Source organism: Callithrix jacchus, chromosome 15, assembly GCF_049354715.1.
Source record: "Callithrix jacchus isolate 240 chromosome 15, calJac240_pri, whole genome shotgun sequence".
Taxonomy (NCBI): Eukaryota; Metazoa; Chordata; class Mammalia; order Primates; family Cebidae; genus Callithrix; species Callithrix jacchus.
The window spans coordinates 81,128,096-81,140,123 of NC_133516.1; the positions used below are offsets into that span (position 1 = coordinate 81,128,096).

The 12,028-nt window shown below is 35.3% G+C and overlaps 1 protein-coding gene across 9 annotated transcripts in view; it reads left to right on the forward strand.

The window, feature by feature from the left end:
• Nucleotides 1-12,028, forward strand: part of IQCB1 (IQ motif containing B1) — a 111,059-nt gene that overhangs the window by 48,798 nt on the left and 50,233 nt on the right. For 7 of the 9 annotated variants that reach the window (XR_013527599.1, XR_001907436.5, XR_001907437.4 and 4 more), the window contains exons 11-13: nucleotides 3,220-3,362; nucleotides 4,929-5,077; nucleotides 10,801-10,932. Coding sequence is in view for 6 of the 9 variants with exons in the window: in XM_017965189.4 (XP_017820678.2) it covers nucleotides 3,220-3,362; nucleotides 4,929-5,077; nucleotides 10,801-10,932 (424 nt within the window). In the remaining 3 variants the exon portion in view is untranslated. The remainder of the gene's footprint in view (nucleotides 1-3,219; nucleotides 3,363-4,928; nucleotides 5,078-10,800; nucleotides 10,933-12,028) is intronic. The other 2 variants (XM_078351998.1, XM_078351996.1) reach the window with 1 other exon arrangement.

The window sequence follows — 12,028 nt, forward strand, 5'->3', positions numbered from 1 at the left end:
GAGGGACTGCCCACCAGTCATGTTTATGGGTCCATTATTGATTAGTGTGTTTTAGATTCAGCAAGAGGCATTCTTTTATAGTCACACCCTTGCTAACACACTTTCCTAGGTTTCTTTTTTATTTAGTCATTTCTCATATTTAGAAACTTTATTGTCTCTTAACCACTCTTCAATAAGATTTTCTGAAGCAGCTAACAGCTGATCTAGTTATCTTAGAGAAACCTCACAATTTACCTACCTCTATCATAGTGCAGATTTTTAAGTATTTTAATTACCTTTGTTGATTTCCCCCTGAACTGAGTTTCTTAAATGCAGTAGTATCTTTTTTTCCTCTCTCTCTCTCTCTGAAGCACAGTGTTTTGGCAGCAGAAAGTTTGGTCAACTCCCACTTTAATGGTTAAAATTCATATTGATCAAATGTGAATCATGGAATTTACTTATTTTCAGAATATGATATCTGATCAGTCATTTCATTTTCAGAAGTATAATACACATGCCAGATGATCCAGTGCCTACTAATTCTTACAAAGTAACCAGTTGGAAGAATATTCCTTTGATTTTTTAGTGATTATAGAAACTCTTAACAAAATTAACTAGATGTTATTTAATAATAAATAGGGGAATTACATTCACAATCACATCAGTTCCTAATAAATGTTTTTGAACATGAAAATAAAACATATGAATCCAATAAGCACACCTATTTACAATTTAGTCAGTATTTAAATTACCAAACCTCACTTTTATCCTGTCTTTCTGATTTGTATTTTACTTTCACCTTTATGCTCCATAGTCTTTGCCATATTTCATAGCCTACATGCCTAAATTGTTTCCCAAACCCAGTTTTCTGACAGATTAAATATTCTAGTAATGCAATTTTAATGATTACAATGTTTTCCATAGTAATAGTATATTTAAAATACTGAAAATGTAGCGCTGGACATTATAATCTATAACCAATTAGAAGTTAGAAACAAAGGTAGTTTTTTGTTATTGTTGTTTGTTTTTTTGAATCAGAATCTCACTCTTTCACCCAGGCTGGAGTGCAGTGGCATGATCTCGGCAACCTCCACGTCTCAGGTTCAAGCAATTCTCTTTCCTCAGCCTCCTAAGTAGCTGCGAGTACAGACACGCACCACTACACCTGGCTAATTTTCATATTTTTAGTAGAGATGAGGTTTTACCATGTTGGCCAGGCTGGTCTCTAACTCCTGAAATCAGGTGATCCACCCACTTTGGCCTCCCAAAATACTGGGATTATAGGCGTGAATCACCATGCCTGGCCAGAGGTAGTTTTTTAAAAAATCAGTTTGAAAGGAGACTGCTTAGAGCCTGCTCTCTTTTTTTTTTTTTTGAGACGGAGTTTAGCTCTTGTTACCCAGGCTGTAGTGCAATGGCTCGATCTTGGCTTACCGCAACCTCTGCCTCCTGAATTCAGGCAATTCTCCTGCCTCAGCCTCCTGAGTAGCTGGGATTACAGGCGTGCGCCACCATGCCCAGCTAATTTTTTGTATTTTTAGTAGAGACGAGGTTTCACCATGTTCACCAGGATGGTCTCGATCTCTTGACCTCGTTATCCACCCGCCTCGGCTTCCCAAAGTGCTGGGATTACAGGCTTGAGCCACCGCGCCCGGCCCCTGCTCTCTTTCACCCTCTATGAATGGGTAAAAGATAAAACATTGTTATCTCAGTGCTGTATAACCCAGAAGTTTTGAGGTGAAGAAGTTCTGCAGAAGAGGCAAGTTGCTATCGGCTATTCTTTGGGAAGGGAGAGGCCCTTACCTACTTCATTTCCAACTTTCACAAAGAGAAAGAGCAAGAGACGCTTAGAACTATTCAACTAGCCCTACATCTTCTCTAGAACCTTTTGATACACATACACTTTTGAGGTCTTCTCTACTTTTAATAATAGGGATAAGAAAGAAATTTCAAAACAAATAAACCCTCTACTCTGTCCTAAGTAGAAAGCTAGAGAAAATTTAAGTTGTAATTGATGAAAGTTAAGAATTTGTGAGAAACAACCACAGGAATACAAAATTTTATCAAAACAATTTAATCAAAATAATTACAAAATTTTGTCAAAATAAACTATTTTGAGTTGAAAATCATAATAATCCTCTCTAACTATACTATAATGAAGTCTGGCTGTTAAGAGTACAGAGTTATACTCAAGGTACCACATTTGTTTACATTTAATTCTAAGAAAAAGATCTAAAAGAAAATGTTCTTGAGGGACACATATAAAATTAAATTTATACAATTAAACAAGTAGTTTATTCTGCCTCTCTTCTTATCCTTGTTTTTTTCTCTATGGGTATCTGAAAGCATTTTGAGTATATTTACTATAAACTGACCACTTGTAGTCTCCTTACATAGTGATATTGGAAGCAACAAAAATTAGGAATGGCTAAGGAGAAATTTTGATGAATAAAAACAGGTAATACGAAAATGATAATTATATGAAATGTTTGTGGCCACATGAAAATTTTCATAACCAGTTATAAAAGTAATGTTCAGTTGTCAATAATTGAGAAGCAGGCATAAGAAGAAAATAAAGACCAACTGTAATCACATCATACAGTAAAAATCACTTGAAATTTTAATTTTTTTAATTATTTATTTTTCTATGTAAGTAAATACAAACTTTTTGACACAATTTGGATCTCATTCTTCTATATCCTGATTTTCTTTTTAACCTGACATTAGATCATCAGTATATTCTCATGTCACTAAATATTCTTTGAACATATTGTTTTTTCAGTTTATAGAATACCATCCCATCAGGTGAATGAACCAGTATCTATTTATCTAATTCCCTGTTGTGAGATGGAAAGTTTGTTTTCAACCTGTTACTGCTGTAATACTGTGGAGAACATTTTTTAACATAAATTCATATGTATATATATGATTATTTCCTTAAGAAAATTATTTGTAATGGAATTAATTAGTCATCATTTTTAAGGTTTTTGATTTATATACTTCAAATATTTTTCCAGACTTTTAATGCATGTATATATTCAAATAGTTCTCCAGAAAGGTTGTACAACAGCAGCAGGTGACAAACTATTTTATCCTATCTTAATGACACTAGAAATTATCTTTTTTATAAAATTATCTTTTTACATTCATTTGGTTACTAGTGAGGTTATATATTTTTTCATACATTTTTTAAACATGCGATTTATTAAAATTATGTATAATACACTATTTACATCACAGATCTAAACGAACAAAGATATTGTTGGAGATAAATAGGAAGAAGGAAGAAGAGGACCTCAGATTACAGTTGCAACTTCAAAGACAGAGAGCCATGAGACTTTCCCGAGAATTGCGGCTGAGTATGCTGGAAATAGTTCATCCAGGTGAGTGGCAGTATCAACCTTATAAATATAAGAATATTTAGCTTATCTTTTAACAAACCAAGTTTTCTAGCTACATGATTTTTTTTTTTAATTTGGACCTTTGTCCTTTTTGTCTGTTTTTCAGATAAATTTTATTAAGTCTTCGGAGTTCAAAAACAGTTACTATTTTTTCTGATTCAGACCTATTAGTTGATGATGAACAATCTCCCCACCAGTTTTCTTTTCTTATCTTTCAGATAAATTAGAGACACAAAGAAACTTCTTGAATTGAAATAAGGAGTTGGAATATTATTACATTCTGCAATCAGAACTTAACTTATTCCTTAGTACAAACGTTGTGACATCTTCTTGATGTCTTTGAAAGACTAAGCTGAAATTAATAATAAGGTGTGGTCTGGGAGCTCTTAGTGGTTTCAATATTCTTTTATTCTTTTACCTCTCTTCTTGTTATTCAATCCCAGGGTCCTTCACTAGCCCTTTATTTTACTTCATCTCCATTAAATATAGGTATTTTCTAGGGTTCCATTTCTCTCATTTTGCTCTTCCTGTGGTATCCATCCATAACTAGCTCAACTCTCAGCTGAGTGCCAAGCAGTTTCAAATCTGGTCTCTATCTTCACCTTCTCTCCTAACCTCTTAGAGCAGAACTGCCCAATAGAACTTTTTACAAAAATGAAATGTTGTATATCTGTACCATCCAGTATGGTAGCCAATGGCTAGAGACGGCTACTGAGTATTTGAAATGCTGCTAGAGCACTGAAGAACCTGAATTTTAATTTTACTTTATTTTAACCCAAGTAGTCAGTTGTGGATAGTGTATTGAATAACACAGCTCTGTAGCCAGCTGCCTATTGGATCCAGCTTTACCCGAATATCCACAGGCATCCCAAACACCAAAGTCATCTTACTCCTGAGATTTCCTTTTCCTCTATTCACCATCTCAGGTAATGGCACCAAGAACTTACTCAGTTTCCCATTTGAGAAATCCTAGAGTCCTTTCCCTCTTTTACCTCCATATCCAATTGATCTTTAAATTCTATCCATTTCCTATACTCCCTCAGATACCGCCCTCATTTTATTAACAATTTTACTGTCTTAGTGTGTCACATATGTACTGTGAACCCTGGGCTATATACTGAACAACTCCAAGAAAGCAAAAAGAAAGTCATCTGTATAACTGACTGAGTGACTTAAGAGAAATTTGGAAGCACGTAGACTAGAGAATACATCCGCACATTTTGCCCTTTCCCTCTGGTGGTACTGAATGACTTCATAACCATGTACTTGTGATTCTTTTTTTCAAGTGTTCTTAGGTTGGATTTATAGCCATTTGCTCATTACCACAAAAATATTATATGAGTTCTTTCTCTAAAGAAGCTACATAATCTGGGAAAGCGTTGTTTCTAAAATCTTAGAACCATTGTAAAATAATAGAATTGGGAAAATTAGTAAACAATATTGACAAAGATAAAAAGAACGCAAGATTATTATTATCATTGTTCTGATTCCAAAACATAAGAAAGCATAGCAGTGAGTATATTGTAATAGTGTCTATCATCTTTTTAGGTCAGGTGGAGAAACACAATCGAGAAATGGAAGAGAAATCAGCAGTGATTATCCAGAAACATTGGAGAGGGTACAGGGAAAGGAAAAATTTTCGCCAACAGAGGCAGTCTCTCACAGAGTATAAAGCAGCTGTCACACTTCAAAGAGCAGTGAGTCCAATGTAGTAAAAAAAGAGCTCTGAATGAAGAGGCAAAAACATGACTTCAAACCTGACTTTGCTTATTACCTGTTGTAAAGCATTGGTCAAGACACTTAGCTTTCTAAAAGAAAACCCCCTTACCTCTGGCCAAGCTGATTTAGACCCTGAGTCCTTAGTACTGCCTTAGAACCTTGTACCTTGTACATCATTTACTATACTATAATGTTGTTTTGTTAATTATTTCCCTTCTTACTTGGGCTGTGAGTTCTTCAAGGATAAGGAGCTAAGCCTTGTTGTTGTTAGCTTACCACATGTGCTTGATGTATGAATAGATGTTTACCCTTACTCTTTTTACTCAGTTGTTATGTGGATCAGATGCCCTAATTTATAGTAATGTATTTTGTAAATTACAAAATTCAATGCAAGCGCAGCATGTGATATTCGATTTTTTAAATGCACAGATGAGATATTAGATATATTTAAATCATTATAACATTTTAATTGTAGAATCATTCTTAAATGTCAGTTTTTCTGCAATCTGTCTAGAGCATAGTACTATTTTGTTGCCTTTGAAAAGCATAGCACAAGGCTTTTCTTTTAAATTTAATTACCAGTTTTCCACATCGTTAACTTTCATGTTAGGATTTCAGGTCCTATAACAATTATAAGTTTAACAATCCCTTATTATTGAATTTTCAGGTCAATTTCAGTTTTCTACTATGATAGATTTTGAACAGTCTCTGTGATTAACGTTTTACAAAGTTTTTTTTTTTTTTAAACATCCAAAAAACATAATAGAATAAACACAAGAGAAATAGGAAGAGATGTCTGCCTCCTACTCCTTCTTCAGGCTCTTCTGAGGATCTCAGGTTATATCTACAACAAACAGTCCTGCACCATCATTGAATCACACTTACTCCTGATATTTACCTTCTGCTAAACAAAGCCATCTAAGGATTAACCATTTGATATCAGGGTTGGAGACACTTCCTTTGGAGGAATGTTTGGCCTTTATAATACTTTTACATCACAAATACCTCCTTTTTAAAGTTTTCCCTTTCATAGAATTAACTAGGCCCTTATTAAGTTGACTTACTACCTTGCCTGATTTAGATGAGCCCAATACTTTGTAAAAGGATCCTCTACTATAAAGTGAAATATCCTGGTTTGCATTCCATTTCTTAGAGAAAAAGTAGGAGTCATCATAGGAGAGTATCTGAAGGTATCTGAAGGCTATGAAGGTAAAGTTGTTTTGGCTTTTATACTTCAAATTGGCAAAAAGGGAAGATTAGTCACATTTGTCTCATATTTGCTCTACCTAAAAAGGAGTGAGTCTCTGTTTAAGAGCAAAAAGGGATGGGTCAAGGTCATGTTTATAAGTCTTTGCATCTCATTAATAAAAACAAGATGAAGTCAAAGCAAAGTTAGCCAAAATGGAAAAGGAAATAAGAGGATTACTTTTTTTTTTTTTTTAAGAGACATGGTCTCACTCTGTCACCCAGCTAGAGTGCAGTGGTGTGTTCATAGTTCATCAAAGCCTTGAACTCCTGGGCTAAAGTGGTCCTCCTGCCTCTGCCTCCCTAAGTGCTGAGATTATAGACGTGACCCACCATGCCTGGCCAAGAATAACTTTCAAAGAAGGAAAAGCAAAATAAAAATGGGAAGGTACACTGAGAAAAGAAGTAGAAAAGTAGAGAAAATTAGATCAAGGCAATAGTCAATAAAGGATACATTTTGCCATATTTTTAAAGCATCCTTTACTTTTTTTTCTTTTTGACACAGAGTCTCTCTCTGGTCTCTCAGGCTGGAGTGCAGTGGCAAGATCACAGCTCACTGTAGCCTTGATCTATGAGGCTCAAGAGATCCTCCCACCTCAGCCTCCATAATAGCTGGGACCACAGACTTGTACCACCAGGCCCAGCTAGTGTGTGTGTGTGTGTGTGTGTGCGCGCGCACGCACATGCGTGTAGAGACTAAGTCTCGCTAAGTTGCCAGGGTGGTCTCCAACTCCTGAGCTCAAGTGATCCTCCCACCTCAGCCTCCCAAAGTGCTGGGATTACAGGTGTAAGCCACTGTGCCTGGCCTAAAGCAGCCTTTTCTAAGACACGCCAGAGACCTGCACTGTTCAGTATAGTAGTAATTAAGCATATATAGCTGGCTATGCAGAACTTGACATGTAGCTAGTCCAAATTAAAATGTGTCATAAGTGTAAAATACCCACCAGATTTTGAAAATGTAGCATGACAAAAACGTGTAAAGTATCTCATTAATGCTTTTTTATATTGATTACAAGACAAAATACTAATATTTTGTGTATATTGAGTTATGTTTTATATAACTCAGTAAATATTATTTTGCCCATTTTTAATATTCTTAATGTGACTACTAAAAAATTTAAAATTACATCTATGACTCACATTATATTAGCACTGCAGTTGACCTTGCTAAGAAAAAATGGGAAATAATTCATTAGCCTCATTTAAAGTAATATACCCACCTGGGCAATGTGGCAAAACCTCATCTCTACTAAAAATACAAAAATTAGCCAGGTGTGGTAGCATGTAGTGGTAGTCCCAGCTACTTGGGAAACTGAAGTGGGGAAAATCACCCGAGCCTGGAAAGTTGAGGGTACAGTGAGCCATGAACTGCACTCCAGCCTGGGCAACAGGAATGAGACCAGTCGTCAAAAGAAAAGAAAAAAAGATAATATAAAGGAATACCAATATCCTTTCAGTGAACTTGTCCCTCAGGAAGAACTGGTTATTAATGTCTTTGGCAGGAAAAGAAAGGTCAGAATGTTTATCTATCTTCTCTTCCTCTCTTACTTTATGTAAAAACAGAGGCATTGTTTCTCCAGTAGCTAAAAATTAAGGAAATTTGCTAAAAGAGAAAATTCAAGGAAAGGGGAGAATAGAAGGAAAGAAGAAAGTCTCAACAGAAGGATGCACAGTTGAAAACTCAAGTACCATATTAAAAACAAGGCCAGACACAGTGATGACTTATGTCTGTAATCCCAACACTTTGGGAGGCCAGGGCAGGAGGATCCCTTGAGCCCAGGAGTTTGAGACCAGGCTGGATAAAATAACAAGACCCTTTCTCTACAAAAAATTAGCTGGACATGATGGCACACACTTGTGGTCCCAGCTACTCTGGAGGCTGATGTGCGAAGATTACTTGAGCCCAGGAGGTTACGGCTGCAGTGAGCCATGATCAAGCCACTGCACTCCAACCTGGGTGACAGAGTAAGACCCTGTCTCAAAAAAATACCAAAAAAGCAAGGGTATTAGGGAAATTTTTAAAATAACTTCTTAGTGCCCACTCTTATCAGTTGAAAGATATTATCACTGAACAGCTAAGGAAAGCCAAAGACAAAACAAATGGAATAAAACTAATTGATAGAATATAAATGTTGCAGGTATAAGGAAAAAAGTTTTTTAATCTGTTACTATTATCCTTAGAGAGATAAGGAAAAGTAACATATGAGACAAAACCAAGATGCCATATAAAAGGGAGCACATAGAATAAAATTCAACAGGGAAAACTGAAAGACTAATAAAAGGGCTATACGTGAAAATTTCAAGAAATCTCACAGAAAGCAAGGAAGAAAGATTTTGCCAGTAACACACACCTGGAATGCCAGCTACTCAGAATGGTAAGGTGGCAGGATGGCATTAGCTCAGGAGTTCCAGACCAGCCTGATCAACATATAAAATGTCATTTGAAAAAGAAAAGGCAGAATCTTTAATTAAAAAAAAAAGATAGATAGATAGATAGAAAAGACTATCAGTCTAGGATGTCAAACAACCAAACATTTGAAATCAAGAACACGAAAAAACAGAGGAGAGAAAATCAAATAACTTAAGATTTCCCAGAACTGAATGTCATGAATTTTTGATTAAGGGGACTAACTAAGTGTCCGATACAGTGACAGAAACACTTCCATATTTATTTCATAATACTGTGAAAAGTACTGGGAACAAAAGGACATCTGGACAGGAACACTGGAAGCTAAAAAGTAATGAAGTAAGACTGTCATATGTTTGAAGGAAAATGATTTCCAACTAGAATTCTATTCCCAACGAAATTATTAATTAAAGGTAAGGACAGACCAAAGACATTTTTAGATAAGAAGGGAGTAACCTGATAAACAATGTAATATGGAATCCAAGGAACAAAAGGAAAGATGAAAAGTAGACCAAGGTGATGGTGAATGGAGGCCACAGGATGACAGCCATGCCCAAGGTATAGAGAGAAGTCAATTCAAATTGCAGCAGGTCAAGACGCTCTAGAAAATGTGTCCAAGAAAATTAATTTGATAAAATGCCTGATGTGTTTTAATGTGTTGACAATTAGAGCAGAGTTTGTAAAATATAATCAGTAGAAACTATATGGAAAACAAAGCATGGGAAAAAAGAGAGTTAATAATTCCAGAGAAAATAAAAATGTATAAGGAAGGAAAAGTAATTATAGTATACTATATTGTTCAAAAGTGAATAGCCTTTATGTGGTCATAATTTTGTAAATATGGATCATTAATTTGACTAAAATTATGATGTAATAATATAGGATGGGTGGGGAGTAGAAGTAGTGAAAAAGATCTAAATTCATATCTATCATATAAGAAAATCAATAGATAATACCTATATCTGAACAAAAAAATCACAGAAAAGTAGATGGAGCTAAATATCAAAAGAAAAACCTGAATTAAATTGTTGCCTTTGGGTGGGGGGACAGGGTAAGTGGGTAATTCTAGTAAGAATTCTTTAAGATTCTATTAATTCTTATGAAACTGACACATTAAATAATAGAATTACATCAGCAAACTTGTCTTGGAAGGGCTATATTATAGGCTTTGCAGGTCATGCCGTCTGTCACATGTATTCAGTTAGAGCACAAAAGCAGCCATAGCCAATAGTAAACAAATGAGCATGACTGTGTTCCAATAAAATTTTATTTGTAAACATTAGATTTCATATAATTTTACATGTCACTAAATAGTTATAATTTTACATGCCACTAAATATTTTTTTCCCTTCAAATTGTTTAAAAATGTAAAATGAAAAAAAAAAACCACACACGCACACACACACACACACATATTTTTAACTCTCAAGCCCTAGGAAAACAGGCAGCAGGGTGGATTTGGCCTGTGGGCCATGATTTGCTGACCCTGCTTTAAACAATGTGAACATATACTTTGATGAAAATAAAACCTACAAAGACGAGAAGAGTGAAAACAACTGGGAAGAATAATTGCAAATGTGTCCCATATCATGCCTATTACAAGATTTGTTTTTACCAGTCCATTCTGAAGGACATCAGAAAGAATTCAGACAGAAATACTGTCTCCTTGGTATTTACAATCCTGTAAGCTGTGTAGAACTAAGGTCCCTGTTTTCTATAGACATAGAACCTGTCCTCTAGAGATCAAGTGATTTGCCCAGAATCATAGTTTATAAGGGACTATAATGGAGACTAGAATCCATTGCTTTTTTTTTTCTCTTTATTACTTACTGCACAAATAATACATGAACATATCCTTGTAATATCTAAAGAAGACTATGTATTTAAAAAGTCACTGTTCTGCATCTTATCACAGTCCCATTCCCCTCCTTATACACACTCAGAATTAATCAGCATTGCAATGTGGTCACTACCATATATTGTAGTGAGAAAATAGTTTTATTAGTTAGGGGAGAAAAATCACAAGCCTTCAATTTTTTTTCCCTCTAGGCGCTTAAATTCCTAGCAAAGTGCCGTAAGAAAAAGAAATTATTTGCTCCTTGGCGAGGACTTCAGGAACTCACTGATGCACGCCGAGTTGAACTAAAGCAACAAGTAGATGACTATGTCAGAAGACATTTGGTATGTAGGCTTCTGTGCCCTACCAGTATTACATTATTCCAGAGCTTGACATTGATCAACAAAACAATGTCTCTCACTACATTTATTGCTGGTATAAGATAATACAGTGTCTTTAAATGGTATATCTTGTTATAGTTACATGGCCATAGAGGTGTAGTCAGTGGTGAATAAGACTTTGCTTTAAATCAGTTATTTTCCTACTATATCAATAAAACTTGTTCATTGGTTCTTTTGCAATAGTATAGTAAAACTTGAAATATTTTGAACCTTCCAGAAAGAGTATATGTAACTGTCAATCAATGGTTATTCATTCTAACATTTGTTGGAATACTAATGTACCTCCAGAAGTCAGTAAGATATCACATTTGACTATTTGCCTGTTATGTTCTCACGACAATAATACTGCTAGCACCTTTATCCCAATAGAAAGGTCCGTATCTTTGACATTCTATGACCACAGTATTGCAGACCATGTGATATTCACTTCTCCCACCTAAGTTGTTGACCATCTACTCCTATGTGTCTTCAAAGGTCATTTCCCTTTCTGCCTTGGGAGTAACTCATCCACTCCTGTCATTAATTTTAATCACCTACACCTTTGCTGATCACCTCTACTTTCTTTTCTCTTACTGCTTCTCATATGCTTCCACACTTCTGTAACTTTATGGAGAAAGTTGGCAGTTTATACATTTCAATCCATCAGAATTATTCTCTCATTTGAACTAACCACTCATAGTGTATCTTAGTAACACAAGTTTTGTTGTGATCGTGTGACACACACACACTTCTAAAATGTGAAGGTTCTGGATGATGGATGTTAGAGGTTTGAAGTGATATTTAGGCAGTCCTATCATTCACCCTTTCATTTCTCCAGAACTCCCAAAATGAAAGGCCTTTTTGTAACAAACAAACAAATACCACTATACAAATGGAAATGAAGTACAAATATATTAATAGCTGAGCATGTATCTGGTAACCACTGGAACATAGCAATGGTAAAACCGGAATTGGATAACAAAGCTTAGTTTAGGAAGTTTAAGTAAGCCCTCTTACTTTCCCCTCCTGCTAATCTGAATTTAGGGACCTAAAACCTAAT